The sequence below is a fragment of the Acanthaster planci genome, linkage group LG04, assembly GCF_054643075.1.
Source record: "Acanthaster planci isolate LZ-2023a linkage group LG04, COTS_SCS, whole genome shotgun sequence".
Taxonomy (NCBI): domain Eukaryota; kingdom Metazoa; phylum Echinodermata; class Asteroidea; order Valvatida; family Acanthasteridae; genus Acanthaster; species Acanthaster planci.
Window position 1 is genome coordinate 21,784,678 of NC_141780.1, and position 15,509 is coordinate 21,800,186.

The 15,509-nt window shown below is 41.1% G+C and overlaps 3 protein-coding genes across 3 annotated transcripts; 1 reads left to right on the forward strand and 2 right to left on the reverse strand.

Annotated features, from left to right (window-relative positions):
- Positions 1 to 654: 654 nt before the first annotated feature.
- Positions 655 to 6,225, reverse strand: LOC110983762 (tRNA methyltransferase 10 homolog C-like). Its single transcript, XM_022243302.2, has 2 exons — positions 6,069 to 6,225; positions 655 to 4,194 (listed from the first exon to the last, which is right to left on the reverse strand). The coding sequence occupies exon 2, from the start codon at positions 4,134 to 4,136 to the stop codon at positions 2,730 to 2,732; it is 1,407 nt and encodes a 468-aa protein (XP_022098994.2). The 5' UTR covers positions 4,137 to 4,194; positions 6,069 to 6,225; the 3' UTR covers positions 655 to 2,729.
- Positions 6,226 to 6,312: 87 nt separating this feature from the next.
- Positions 6,313 to 9,462, forward strand: txnl4b (thioredoxin like 4B). The gene is made up of 4 exons (XM_022243326.2): positions 6,313 to 6,508; positions 7,081 to 7,225; positions 7,912 to 8,063; positions 8,461 to 9,462. The coding sequence occupies exons 2-4, from the start codon at positions 7,094 to 7,096 to the stop codon at positions 8,624 to 8,626; spliced, it is 450 nt and encodes a 149-aa protein (XP_022099018.2). The 5' UTR covers positions 6,313 to 6,508; positions 7,081 to 7,093; the 3' UTR covers positions 8,627 to 9,462.
- On the reverse strand, positions 7,796 to 14,930 carry zcrb1 (zinc finger CCHC-type and RNA binding motif containing 1). The gene is made up of 7 exons (XM_022243313.2): positions 14,705 to 14,930; positions 14,078 to 14,106; positions 13,449 to 13,560; positions 12,110 to 12,217; positions 11,444 to 11,568; positions 10,647 to 10,710; positions 7,796 to 10,152 (listed from the first exon to the last, which is right to left on the reverse strand). The coding sequence occupies exons 1-7, from the start codon at positions 14,786 to 14,788 to the stop codon at positions 9,997 to 9,999; spliced, it is 678 nt and encodes a 225-aa protein (XP_022099005.1). The 5' UTR covers positions 14,789 to 14,930; the 3' UTR covers positions 7,796 to 9,996.
- Between the last annotated feature and the right edge of the window lie 579 nt (positions 14,931 to 15,509).

Below are 15,509 nucleotides of genomic sequence, written 5' to 3' on the forward strand. Positions count from 1 at the left end.
TCATGTCGTCGAGTCCAGTGTGAACAGCAAGTACCAGCCGCCTCTGAGGGCGTGGCAGCGTGATGGGGGCGTCGCCTATTTCGGTACAGTCAAAGCGCTGGAAACCAGCAGCACTTGCGCTTGATCCCTGCCTCAGCCAGAGCCAAGTAAAATGGGCTACTTCCTTGAAATCCAGTGATGACTTGAAATATAAGCTCAAGAACCGCCCCATGAACAATGACCAATGTTTTAAGGAAAAAAAGAAAGGAGCACGCTCAGAATAAGAAGACTAAAAGGAATGATCTCCTTGCACTATTTCCAAAGGATTAAGTAAAAGCATATAGGGCTACTTGTGGACTTGGGAGCAAGGAAGATGTGAGGAGTTAACACACTTGTAGCAGTCTATCAGTTGTGACTGTTCTGTGCTAATGTGCAACATGCTCAAGTCCGTATCTCTCGGATTCTTATCTTCATACATGTATACTTCCGATCGCCAGCTCTGTGTGGTCAAGAATTCAGAGGTCGCCTGATTACAAAAACTTTTCCTAAGGACAAAATATGAAAGAACATATTGCAAAAGAAAAGAACTAAACACATAAAACGAAGAAGCTACATATTCAAGAGATAATGTGACAAGAAAAATGAAGGAAAATACGCAATTTCTAAATTTCAAAATTTATTTTAAATCTATTTTAATTTCAGTGAAAAAACACACTCTCCAAAGAGAGCATTTACCTTTATATTCCATAGGCAAACCCACTTCATAGTTTTTCATCATGGTACACACATATACATATTGTTAAGCCCTAATTTTAATTTTTCAAAAAGTACTTTTCCAAGTTGCAAAGAGCTTGTGATTTAGTAGGACCACATTTTCATTTCGACTAGAACTGGAAATGTAAAAAAGAAAAAAAAAAGAAGCTAACCAACAAACTTGCTCCTAAATATCCTAAATGTACATGTATATCAAATTACATAATTAATCACAGATAAATTAAGCAGTATACACATGTACTGGGACACTTTATATTAAAATATTGTATCTGGCCACAATGGGCCACTTAAATGTAAAAATATGATTGCTTTGAATTAGCATTTTGCGAGTTAAATTTGAATAAAATCTGGTACAATGAGTTCTTTAAATTCAAGTGAACATAACAATTGGAATTCTCCATACTAAAGCCACTGTTGCTATATCTCTAATAATTCGGGGCAAGCTTTTCCTTAGTTACATAAGAGACGCCTTGCGGCAATACATTGTTCTCAATGGATAAGAAGGGCACAAAGGAACCAGTCCATTCCAGAGATGATGGTCGCTATGAAAAAGCTTGCCCTGAATCACGAGGTATAGCAACAGTGTCTTTAGTCTGGGGAATTTAAATTATGTTTATGTGCAATCGCATAACTCAGTGTACCAGATTTTATTCAAATTTAACTCGCAAATGGCTTATTGCAAGTAGTACCTTTCCTTTAAAAATAAAAATTCCTAAATAATATTTGTACCATTCAGTCAGTCATTAGGAACATTTTACACATCATGCATCACTCAAATGTCAGAACACACTTAAATTCAATTATGAAGAACATAAATGCATTAATGTAATTCCAGACAAAGTGTTTCTTGCTGTCATTAAGCGTACAAGTGTAACAAACGAACTTAATAAAATACTTTGCTTTACAACTCAGGTGAACTTTTTTAAGAGGGGGTGGCAGCTGTGACAAAATGTCACAAAAGCAAAAAAAAAAAAACAAGGGAAAAAAGCGATGTATTTTTTGTTTTGTTTTTTAAGGTTTTATCAAAATTAAAAATAAAGCACACTACAGGATTAGTAACCTTGGGTTTGAGCCAGAAAAAGGCTATTAACCACATCATGTTCAAAAATACATGCATATCACCAATTGTTTGAAATGGAATATGTGAAATAAAAATTCAGTAGAGGTAATTTGGTCAAACAGGTCTTCCAAGGAAGCATATGATATTGTTGATAATAACTAGTGCTGTGAACAACCACACATCAGGGGTATACATCAAAGATCATATAGCGCCCCAAAGCCGCGCAAGATGGTGAACTTCACCGTAAATACACGTAAAACGTTGTTATCGCATAGGCACCATTTGAGCAAGCGATACGCGTGCGCAATGCACGTTACTGCATAGGTGCAGGCGCTGCAGCAGCCACATGCACCTGGTGAGCCTGTGCCCAAGCATTACCGTAAACTGTGCAGGCGTATCGCTTGCTCAAATGGCGCCCATGGTAATTACATCTTTTGGGCAGAGTGATCCATCTTGCGCCTTTGGTGCTTTACGATCTTTGGTATCCATGTATGTCAATCACTGAATGAGAATTTTCATTGGACTGCCGCTGAATCAGTCACTGAATCATTTCCATCAAGCTCTGTATCTACACGTAAATATATAATGCCAACATCATTGGCAACATGGTTTTTCCATGTATTTTGTGGTGGAAAGATGGCTTATTGGTAAAAGAAATTCAACAAAACAGAGGCAATGAGAAAACCACAACTTTGCTAGTACTCACAGTGCATTAAGTACAGTATTGTATCGTCCAAATGGCAATTTTACAAGAAATCAATTAAAGGACTGGTTAAATCTAAATTTAGTACAACTGAAATGGGTAAGTGGTAAATTTTGAAGAGTCAGAGAACACTTTGTTAGTGCTTATTCCATTCATTCATTCTGTGAAAATTCAAGGCACTAAAGTGTAAAACCTTGGTAGATACATTTGTGTTCATGCTGGAGATGCATGTATCTTAATTCCAAGATGTTTTCTGCTTGGAACATGTTGAAGAGCTTTCCTCCAGTCTTGGGATTCTCTCAGCTCACTCAAGATGGCCATCATCTGGTCTAACGTTAAGTTCTTGGTGCTCTTATGCCACTGGAGATGGTCATCCAGAGGCAGTCGCGCATGGGCGATTCCTGCCTCCTCTGCCTTCCTGAGTGACACTCGACTCTTGACACACCTGTCAACAAAACCTCCAATGATGTAAACTTTGTTGGGGTTGTAGCCTGTGAGGACGTTTGGGGAGTCCGCTGTCAGGTAAACTAGCTCTTCGCTGACAAACACGTGCTGAGGGGGCTGTTCAGTAATGCTAACCATCAGGTTGTCGAGATGCTCTCCGTGAACACGCTTCAGTTCTTGCTCAGTGTGGCCATCATGGGCTACGTTTGTGAAGTGAACGTGAAAGGGGTCGCGCATAGTTTTGTTGGTTTTGAGGACAAGATTCAGCTGCATGACAGCGTTGATGAGCTCGCGTCGATCCATATGATGGTCGTAGCTCAGATCAAACACAATGGGGGGACCGAACATCAAACCTCGGGCAAGGTTCCACGTATTAGCAGTGTTCTCTGCGATAGACTGACCCTGGCGAACCAAAGCGTTCTTGACAGTCAAGTCTGGCTGTTGAAGAGTAGCTGCTTCCTGGGCCTTCAATTTCATTCTTGATTCCTTCTTTTTTGTCTTCTTAAGTTTGTGCTTCTCCTTCTTCAACAAGAAATTGAGGAATTTCTTTCTGCTGGTTTGAGACTGGAGATTGAGAAGGTGGTGCAGATCAAGACCATTTATACTCTCGGGATTTGGTTTTCCACGTAGCTTCCTCCACTGGATTTCATCCAGCAAACCTTGCACTGGGCCCATTCTTTTCACTGGTACGACAGCTGGGTTGCTCTGCAGACTGGTTAGAATCTCTTCAAGAGAGAAACGTGCATTGAGGGATTCATTTTGATGACTCTTTGCCACACAGAGGGATTGATGCAGTTTTGAGATTTCACACAGATTCAGTGTTGATGCTTTCTCCAATCTGACACGGTGGGTGGTGTTAAGTAAGAGTCCATCTGGTACACTGACATCCTGCAGAACTGCTGCCCGTGTGCTATACCTTGCCGAAATACCTACATCTTTGAGATTACCGACAGGCGACCGATTCAAAAAGCTTAATCTGTGGGGCAGCAAAGCCCAGTGTAGCTTTTTTCCCCGCCGCTGGCCGGCTCGGTGTGGCTGGGTCTCGTTGAAGATTTCATAGAGGTCGGGAAGGACCTGGAGTAGCTCAGACGACGGTTTGACTTTGCGACGGCTGCGACAGATGACATCAGCCTGGGCCCGTCTCAGAGCTTGCATTGGGGTTCGCAAATGTTGCATTTCTCAATGGAGGAGTTGCAAAGCTGGTCTTATCTCAAACTTCCTCTTGGTACTTATTCTGCAAAGATGAAACCAATTAGTATGATGATAGGAATGATTTTGATAACGGCGCAACGGGGTGCATTTCCTTTTATTAGATTCTGGGATATCTTGAGATGTGTCCCGACGCTTAAAATATCAACAGGGCTTTACATGTATGAGTATGTATGAGTAACAACTGGTGTAAGTCAAGAGAGAAAACGTAACATTAATCATATATTCAAAGTGGAGCCAACTTCATGTTTGGCAACATACACCTTGTGACTTTTGGGCAACAACTGCAAAACTGGCTTTATATTTTACACAATTTTTAGTTCTTAAGTTTGGCATTAAGGGTACACATCAATACTTGGAGACTCTCCCCAAATTCAGAGAAGTCCCTTATTTGAAGACAAGATCAGTCCCCTAAAAGACAGAATGTCTCCTTGAAAGAGAACTTTTTTCCCAAGATGGCTCAGATAGAAAATATCCACATGCTATGCCTAATATCACTTTTTTCTCTTACACATTTAATTCATATAAGTTATTTAAGTTGTTTTTATGAACTTTTCCGCCTGTTTTTCCAACATCCCAAATATGCAATAGGAGTATACGAAAATTTGCTCCTTATGGGTCTAACAGATAGTGAGGCCACGCCTGATGCTAGCTACCCCAAGGACTGTGGGGTCAGACATCCACCCCACTCCCACCAGAGCAGATGTCAGATCCCACAGTTCTGGGGCTTTACAGTCACTTCGCCCCATTTCCACTTCAACCCTGGCCTAACCACATCGCCCAATCCCCACATCGCCCAATCCCCACTTCGCCCAAGCCCCACTTCGCCCAAGCCCCACTTCACCCAAGCCCACTTTGTCCCATTGCCATTTTGCCCCATCAACACTTTGCCCTAGTGTAGATTTAGTTTTAACCTACTGGTGAAGGTTGCAACATTGGTAGTTCATCTGCCCAGCCAAACTAAAGGTTCAAATTCAGGCACTTTGCCAAGGAAAATGTTACAATAAACACAATCACCTTAACAATACAGTATCATGTAACGTGGCCAGGCAATAGGCCTAAATGCAGTGAACTCCTCAGCACCGTAAGGAGTGAAGTTATGCTGAAATTGTAATTGCACGTGCCTAATTTCACCCAAATATGATTATCGAAACTTTAGGGTAGCTGTTGACTATATCAAGTGACTATAATTGCTAAGGGAAAATGAAAAGGAGAGACATGCATTTTTATTTCTGTCTTTAAAAGCAAAGTTTCTTTGGAAACGGACTAAGAAAAGAGGACCTAGTGGCTCAAACAAAGGGATTAAAATGGAACAGGATGGAAGAGAAGATGTATCCTATGTCTACAGGAGATCCATTGAAGACTACAGCCTCAGGAGAAACTATGGAAATTTTAAGAAATGATATCGTTTCTTTCGTTATTCCATTTTCAATATCAAATCTATTGCCACGTCTGCACGTGGGGTCAATACACGCCACAACTTAAGAAAGGCTCCTTGTTTGTGTCACGGTTTCCACGTTCATGCACGGCTGGAGCGAAGTGGAAATATGGGGCCAAGTGGCGGCGGGGCACTGTGGGGGTGGGGCAAAGTGGGGATGGGGAGAAATGGCAATGGGCCGAAGTAATTCAGGGGCGAAGTGGAAACGGGCAAAGTGACCGACAGTCGACACAGAGAAGTATGAGTACTACATGTACATAGTAAAATTATTTTACTATGAATATGATGCTAGTTCTTCCACGCGCCACTGCACGCGCTTGCCGGATATGATTGAATGATTTGTGATCAGGTGATTGAGGCTAAGCACGTTCAGTTTAAGATTTCAATTATCGTTACGCCTAGTTTAGTTTACTCTTAACAAACTAAATAAACAAATAGTGAGATATATTACAATAACGTACCGCTACATGATGGACGTGAATACGTGGACTTTAACGTCAACATGAACAAAGTGGTTCAGATAATTGCGATGTCTCGGCGTTCTGTCGCATTTCATTACGGGCAAAATTCCGTGAGGTCACGCCGGTAAATTACGTAAGCTGTTGCCCTGGACTAACCTGTACGGCGAGAAATGATTGGAACGACAGGGGACTAGACAGACCTCCCACGTACCCTAGCCCTATCGGTGAGGGCGCTCTCTATACAATTTCTGCTGATTATGAACTCACGCAACCGGAACCAGTGGATCAGCATGCACTCAATAGTTGAACATCTCAGTTACACCACTGTAGCATAAGGCTGCAATTTGATTAAGTTTCAGCCTGCACAGTCTTAGCTTCATTTTTTTTTACGTGGCAACGTTTTAATCATCTTCCTTGAGGGCAGAGAGCAATGTGCATAGGTGAAATTCTCATTGTCTGTTGGGAAAGAGTACTCCAAGAACTCTTGAGACACTACTCCGTTCCACCCACGGGACTCCACGGAGTAGTGACTTAGGAGTTCTCGGAGTAGGGAAACAGTGGGACTTGCATGACGGGCAACACTAAGTTTCCCTTAAAATGTTATAACAGCCGTCAAAAATGTGACGTGTCCTAAAAAGTTTAGCTGAGAAAAATTTAGCAAAGAAAATTCCCAAGCATTATACTTTAAAAAACACATAGATTTTTTTTCAGACAATTGTCTCAAAGGTTTGTACACAAAGGCTTCAAGTTTTGTCCACATAATTATGCCATGGAACTCTTCAATTGTTGTTCAAGAGCTAGGGGCTATACAGTGCAATCTTGATTTTTGTGCAAATTTGATTTGCCTTAAAAATCCATTTGCACAAGGGTCAAGAGCTGAACAACTGCGTAAGGACAGACAAAGATTCTGATGTTGTCATTGCTTTTGACAATGTTTAACTTGGGCATTTAGGGCCTAGATGTGGAAGTAGTACATTGTAGCAGTTAAAAAACACATCAGCTTTCTTTTCAGCTTATCGAGGAAGATGAGTTTCTTGTTGCCAAAGCTTACAACTAAGAAAGATGTGGATCACGTCATCAAGACCACAGAGGATGTGGTTCTAGTCCTTCGGTTTGGTCGAGATGCTGATCTGGTGTGCATGCAGCTTGATGATATAGTGAGTCCTGTTGAAAGGGTTACTCGCTGAGTAATACTTGGGGTCCCTGTTTCATACAGACATGTCAGATCCAGACCTGGGTCAGTGCTGGGTCAGTGCTGCTTCGCTTTATTCACTACATGGGATTAGATGTAATGGTGAATCATTGTCCAATCACAGATCGCGATGTGGATTCAAATGAGGCAAACAGGCCCTTGGTTGAAAGAGCTTTTGCTCACATTTAAGCTTAGTGGGACATTAGGCCTACTGCATGATGTACATGTATGATATGTATAAGCCTATCTACCCATGGATTCTTCTGGGATTTTGAGAAATGAATCCTAGGGCCTACATGGAAACGCTCCAACTGCAACTTTTTACGACACTGCTGACTTGTCTTACTGAAGATTCATTCAAATTTGTTTGGGATCAATCCACTTCTTGATAAAGTGACAGTGACATTTATTTATCACAGCATTCATAATGCACATGGTTACTTTATTTCATTTTGAAAAATGCTAACTGTGGACCTTTATTTCATTTTGTATAAGCCAAGTTTAATCACAGAGGGTACACAGAATCATTGGAATGTGAATTGTCACAGGTTTATTGACATTTCTATTCATAATAATATATCGGGCAGCCAAAAAGCTCCCCATTCTCAGGATTGGTGGCCAAGTTTTTGCAATTTTGGTGGTTATTTCCAGCTTTCCAAGACTGCTCATGACGTCTCCAAGATGGCCACCGTCTACTGCGTGGATACAGAGTGTGTCCCAGTTTATACCCAGTACTTTGATATCACCCTGATTCCAGCCACCGTGTTCTTCTTCAACGGGCAGCACATGAAGGTGGATTATGGGTAATGCTGCATCATTTTAAGAACCCTTTTGATAGAATAAAACATTCAAATAATTTCTAACAAAATTGAAAACAAAATATTTCGTCATGTACCTGACAGAAAGGCATTTGGCAAATTTTGTGACACAACTCACATCACAACAGATGGCTCCATCCTTAAGCCATGCAAGACATTCCACAATATTGATACTGGTTTTGTTTTTTTTATTGTACATTCATAACCTTCGTACAAATCTTCAAAAGGCAATTTCCTGGTTGTCCAAGGTAAAATGACACATCGGTGGATTGAGAATAAATTAAAATCAAAACAATTTCTGACGCATTAATATGTCCCAGATCAGATTGTCATAGGAAAAAGGTTATATTTTTCAGTTTTTACGTTTTTCCTGTCACTTCAGAACTCCTGACCACACTAAATTCATTGGAAGCTTCAAGACAAAGCAGGATTTCATAGACCTGGTGGAGGTGATCTACCGTGGAGCCATGAAGGGCAAACTGATGGTCACCTCTCCCATCGATAGCCGCAACATCACGCAGTATGAGCTGCTCTATCAGGATATATGAGGATCAGGGGAACATCAGCAATGATGAACCCTGTGGCCAAGGCCGAGGCCAAGCCGAGGACTGAGACTTTGAGGGCAGAAATGCTTGCCAGACAATCTCCAGCCAGGTCCACCAGTCTTTAGCTAATAAAATTCTCTGAAATTTCAGCTGGCCAAAGAAGAGGGCTCGAGGTATGCCAGACGGCGCATTTTAAGGTCAAAATTTCAAAGGAAACTTTCAACCAATAGTTTGCACCCAAGAGTAATCCAAGGTGATCTAAATTAAGCGCATAAAGCTAGACTAGTAGCAGATATGACTTTTACAAAGGATTATTTTACTTGCGTGGACGTGATGGTGGCAGACAGAGAAGTTGAGAATATGAGACAAGATGCCAGAAGTTGCTTTTGGCACTTTAATCATGCAACACAAAAGATGTATGGACTAGTTATTTCAGAGTACAGAATGCTTTTGTTTTGGTGCACAATGTCACTGTCTTGTGAAGTCCTTGCTCAAGTGGTTTACCCTGGGTGTCTACAAGAATCTCTACAAATGCATTCAGGCTAGCTGCACTGTATATGGGGAATTAGGACAATATCAGCAAAACCTATATGAAAGAGCATATTGGTATCTAGTGTCTACTGACCCATGCTGATTTGTGCATCTTGTGCGAAGTTGTTTAATAGAAACCACACCATCTCTGATGATTTTAAGTTTAAAGTTTCCGAGAAGATTAGGTTTCCATAACCCGAAGAGCAAGGGTGGCACTGGAGTCGTTAAAACTTTGGTCCGCCCCAAAATGTGTAACTTTTGTGGTGATGTATGACTGAATAAAATTTACCAAAGAAATGGAAACCTCATGGGTTTATCTTGATAATGAAAGACATTTTTGCTTGTGCCTTTCTGAATTTTGTTCCTGTGGCCCTGAACTTTCATGCAGGATCAAGCCCCCTGAAAAGTACATGTATTAACTGCCGGGTTACAGGTTCTCCCTCTTGCAATATTGTTCAAAGGCCCCCACAGTGTGAGAGGTTTTAGAGAGTTTGGATTGATCTGGATAGCACAGAGTACATTGGGAATGTTTTTTAAAAACCAGTGGTCTGCACTGTGAATCAAGTAACTTGCAACAAAACAGTACAGCTGCACAGACAGCCGTCTTTTACATGGGCAGCGGGCAAAGCTTGTGCCATCACTGTGCCATGCTGAGGACGAGTGCGAAACGACACTGTGTGACTGCTCTATTTCTGGTAAGCTTCTGCTCACATCCAAGCGATGTACCCTCATTTGTTGCTGCAAGTCAGTTCTTGGTACAGCAAACCTACAAAGTGTAGACACAGGACGACCCCGTGCTTAGCATCACAGCTACCCAAAGTGAAACGGGCAAATCGCTCCAGTCAGTCCCCGTCAATTTCCTCCTCGTCGCTGAAGTAAGCACTTTGCTTGACTTTGGGTTTCTTGAGCGGAGGTTTTGACGAGGAAGATGGCGAGACCTCACTATAAGCTCCTCGTGCTACAATCTCTCTGTACTGTTCCTCTTCCTCCTTCGCTCGCTAGGAAGAATGAATAAAACAAATTAAACAAAATGCTTCTTTTCTTCGTTGTGTTCCCGTTAACCACTTGTCAAAAATTGTTGACTATGTTGACTGTAACTGATTTTTTTTTAAATCTCACCAAGTTTACAGATGACTTCCAACCTTTTTTTTACTTTTGAGTTTTCAAAGAGAACTTGGTACCATTTGGGGATTAAAGTTATCCTAAATTAAATTTATTCGCTGCATGATGGCCAATCCTTTCAAAGTTTTTAGATTTCACACATATCTTGATCAGTGTCTTTCAGTTGAGATCTGTACGCATCCAAGAAATGATACAAGAACTTAACGGCCATGTTTGTTTACCAGACGTTACGGAGACTGGGGAATTACAATTGAACACCTCTAATCTTCCCAGATCTTTCAAAGTCCTTGACACAATTGGAAATTTTGGAAAGATTTTAGTAAAAAAACCAAGAGAGTTATGTAAGGTTTATGCATCAGTGAATAATTACCTGGAAATCGATGGCTGCCCCAAGACTTTCCAAAGCAGGATCCTCACCTTCTGATTCCTCATCTCTGGAAAATAAAAAAAAAAATTTCCTCAGAAAATATCTTTATGAAAACTCACAACATGCCCCTACAACTGGAATGGAAGGACTGAAACTCAAGCTGGCAAACACTGAGCATTTGAATTTTTATTCTTCCAATATTCTGAATTTAAGTAAAAGGTACTGAAAATAAATTGGAAAAGAACTTGTAAAAAAATTTTTTATGGCTGCACCCCGATGTTTGTATCTTCAACTTAAAAAAGTTGACTTTGATATTCACACAATGCTTAATCTTCACCAATTTTTCAGCCACAAAAAGCTTTCAACATTAACTGGGGTGTGTATTTGTTCCCAACTTCCCATTGGCAATCACTTGATTAAGAAGCCATTTCACTTTTTTTCCTGATGTCTGCAATTTTTCAGTGCAACCTTTGAATCCTTGGCACTTCATGATTATAGTAGTTCAAGCCATCCATGAAAGAACTCACTTTGAAGTTTTTGGCAGTGGCAACGAGCTACGGATAGACCACTGGCCAGCATGCTTGGCTTCAATACTCACACGTCAATGGAGGTTGCCTGTCAGATTAGAGTCGACGCAGGACGGTCATTCTTTTGGGTGTACGCGCACAGTAAATGAAGATATGAATTTTGAAGAATTTTGAAAAATGGAAAAAACTGACAAAGCGCCTGGCCCAACAGCCTGAACATGGATAACGGCCTGGCGCAAAGTGGTTAAGTGACCACCCCCCTTGGTCTCTTACTCTGAGTCCCTGTATTCCTCGGTTGCTTCTTCGGTATGCTTCCGTTTTTTCTTCTCTTTCTTCTTTGGTGGTTCTCTGTCTCCAAGAGAGTTCTTGGGGCAGCTGTAACTCAGATGGCCAAACTCCTGACGTGGATTCAACCCAAAAAAAAAAGATGCAGTGATGAAATATGATAAAGAGAAACAATGCTGACGGAGATGGAGTCGAGCGTTTAACCCTCTGGTCCAGGCAGCAAGCACAGCATGCTATCAAGCTGTGAAAGAAATCCACTGAGAAGAGGGTTGCAGCCACTTCAACAACAGCCTGGCTGGTCAATAACGATGACCCTCTCTACCCCAACAGGTGCACATCTGTGCTCCCGGTAGGAAAAAGGCAAGTAGGAGTAAAGTAACTCACCCAACATCTCGACATATGCCTAAGCACTTGTATTTGACCCTCTAAGATTCAATGACTAGGAGGTACAAAGCATAACCCCTTGGCCAAATACACATTTCCCCAAATTTACACTGCAACAGGATTAAAATATGTTAAATAATAAACCAACATCTTTTTTTGCAAGAATAATCCTCAATGCAGCAAATAACATGCCATGATATCATATTCGATGTTTAATGGAAATCTCCACGATTACGTAACATTAAACACGAGTAGATCATCTTCACTCACTCCACATTCGTAGCATCTAGTCTTATCTGGATAATGTTTCTTCCGGATGAATTCTGCTGCTCTGCCATTGTCTGTTGCTATGGAAACTTTCCATTTTCTGCCAAATAACTTTAAAAAAAGAACTTATTAATATCATGCTCAATGTACGTTGAATATCACTCATTTGGTTGATACGTTGTTTTGCATTTTCAACACAATTTAAAATCAGCTTTGTACAATACCTTTATTACACCTCTGTGTACATGATGTATTAACCCTAACCGTCAAGCACATTATTTGGCTTACACTACACAGTACTACAAAATACTAAGTAATAGTCTGAGCCTGAAGGACCTAGCACTACAGAGTACTACTTCTGGCTAGGTTACTTCCACTGTTACTTGTACACAAAACAATAAAGCCATGCATTTATAGTGCCACAGCACTGTATGGTACATTGTCTTATCTATTGTATCTTATGGCTTCAGAGAACAATAAAGTCATGTCCTCTTACAAGCGACAGCGCTCAGTACTACATTTTACTACAAGTAGTAATTTGTAGTATTATGTGGGGTAGGGTTAACAGACTGATACAGTAACACCCATAAAAAGGCTGGTAACGTGCACACTTTTAAAAGATAGTGTAATGTGTGTATTAAACAGTTAACTTTGCATACTGAGGTGTCGATTCCTGTAACATGCCATGGCTTTGTGGCAAATCGCGTTAGGATGCGGGTACTTGAGGGTCTTTGTGTGAGCTGTGTTGGGTTGGATCAGGAGGATTAGGTTGGGTTAGGACAGGACAGGATGGGGTTGGTTGAGTTGGGATGGAGTCAGTGGGATAGCGGGTGCGGAATCGGGATGGGTTGAGCTGGTACAGGTTGGACTGGGCATGAGGTTAGGTTGGGGTGTACAGGCGTGTTCTACATAATGTGGACCTCTGCACAAAAGAAGTCCACATAATGTAGGGTGCGTTGTGTGGACTTGCATATGTCCACACAATGTTTTTGCCTCACTGAAAAACAATTTCAGAGGAATTTAGGGGTCAAGGTTATCAGTGGCAAAATGAAGAGGAACAGTTCGGGAAATCATCAAAAATCCAGCTCCAAAGAGTTATCCTAGTTGGAGAAAAAGAGCATTTACCACAGGAGAACAAAGGAATGTCCATACTTTGTATATAAAACAAGTGTCGGTGGATTTGGTTGGGATTAAGTGGTTTGGGGGTGTTGGGTTGAGTTGGATTAGTTAGGTATAAGACAGGAAGGATTGGGTTAGATAATGTTAAGTTGGGCTTAGTTGGAATGGACCGAATTGGGCTGTTTTGAAGGCAGGAATCCAATTCTATTTCTCATCCACTGACCTCTCTTCCATTTAGCCCTTTGATTGCCTTGTAGCAGGATTCTCTCTGAAGAAAGAGGATGAATGCCACACCCTTACTAGTCCGTCTGTCTTTGTCCTTGACAATGGTCACTCTGCCAAGGGAAAAAAATTTAAAACTGAACACTGAGGTGGATAGAAGGACCCAAGTTTTGTTCAATAAGGAAAAAAATTCTGTAAGCTCCACAGCAAAGAAATTATCCCCACGATAATTGAGGTTTACAATTTCTCCACAGGATTGTTGGTACATTTTGAAGACGCTATTTGAATAATATACGTATTGTTTGTAAATGTTTGAATAATAGGAAAGAGTTCTATATATGGACAACACTTATGCCCCTGTGCACAAACCTATGAGATTTGTCTGAAGTTTTCTAAGTAAATGCTTACGAATTTTCTTTGCAATATTTCACTTTTTAGGACACGTTATCACTTTCTGACAGCTGTTATAACATTTTAAGGGAAAATTAGTGTTGTCTGTTTATGGAACTCTGTTAGTTATCAGTTTTCCCATAACTGCAGACATTCCTGTGGCTACTGTTATAGGTCATATGAAGATGATGCTGTTTCATTTATTAACCAATGTTGTACAATGCGTTCTGTTTTACTTACTTAACAACTTTGCCATACTTCTCAAAGATCTGTGATCAGAACAAAAGAGAACATGGTCACTCAGTAAATTGAGGTCAAAGACAAAACTTCATCTGAAAAAAGAGACCAGCAGATCACGCACAAAAGCAACAACGGTCAATCTGAAATATTTACAACTTTAGCATTTTTTTTTTTGAGCCTCACAAACACTATCAAGCATGTCAAGTTTACCCTCCTTTATTTCCCTTACCCAAGTAGGTTCAGAGTCAAGGAAGTAGAAGTTGTTTTCCTCCGAGACTGAACAGACCTTCAGGCCTGGGCTTGATCTTGCTCAAAAAACCCTCAAAGTAACAGTTGCTCCTATAAAACTTGGTGTTGTGGACAGCTGAAAACTGTGATGGTCCAATGTTGTTTTAAAATCTGGCGTAGAAGCATCCCTTGAATTTAATTCCCCAATGTTTGGTAGGCTGAATGAAAGATTAAGGCATAGTTCAACTGGTTCAGGCAAAGCAACACAAAAGCACAGCACAGAAATAGCATGCAAGCCTAGCTTTACCAGCAACTGTGAACCCAACAAGCATGGTATGCAGAGCATGTGATTCTACCTCCATGGTACATGTAGGGGCCTAGTGTCTGTGTCGGACTTACCTTATGCAAATCATTATTTGTTAGTGAAAATGGGAGGTTTGATACGTAACATGTCGTCTTACTCGGTGCAAGTCCAGAACTCATTGCAGGGCTGGTCGTTTATACAGCGCAGCGTTTCCTAAACTAAAGCTGGGTAATTTTTCCTAAAAAACAGTCATGACAGTCACTGGACTCCACCGGGCCCGCGAGCAGTACTATATCCGGTACATCCATATGTCTTGAAGACACAGATTGAGGGCGCTGTTCTAATTTGATAGGGATAATGGATTGCCGGTTCAAAGCTTACACCAATCCCGTATCCCAGCCCCCAATCCTTGCAAGAAAGTGATCTGCAGCTAACTGCATGCTGTGCTAGGTATTTTGCATTTGTAGAGCACCTCTAAGGAAACATTTTTTCTCTGATTTCATTTTCAAATAAATGTGGAAGCATCCAATTCGAAGGCAGAGTCATTTGTCTTCATGAAGAGCTCAACTAACAACTGCTAAAAAGGGCTTCTGTTCATGCTAATAACAGAGGATGCTTGTTAATGTTGATACCTCGTCTCGGTTCGCACTATCAACCCCTTAAGTTTCCAATTTACATCGGCTAATTGTACGCTTTGAATCTGGAAGAAAATATATCCTTGTATGGGCATCCCTTGGGTGGGGCAGGGGGCAATCTCAGTACTTCAACTTCATCCAACCCCTTCCAATGTCGTGGGTTTTGTCATCCCCACCCCACCCCCCCCCAAAAAAAGTCTATCCTGGTGATGCCTATACATGTACACGTACTTCCACAAACGACCAACTGATTGTCACTTCAGGC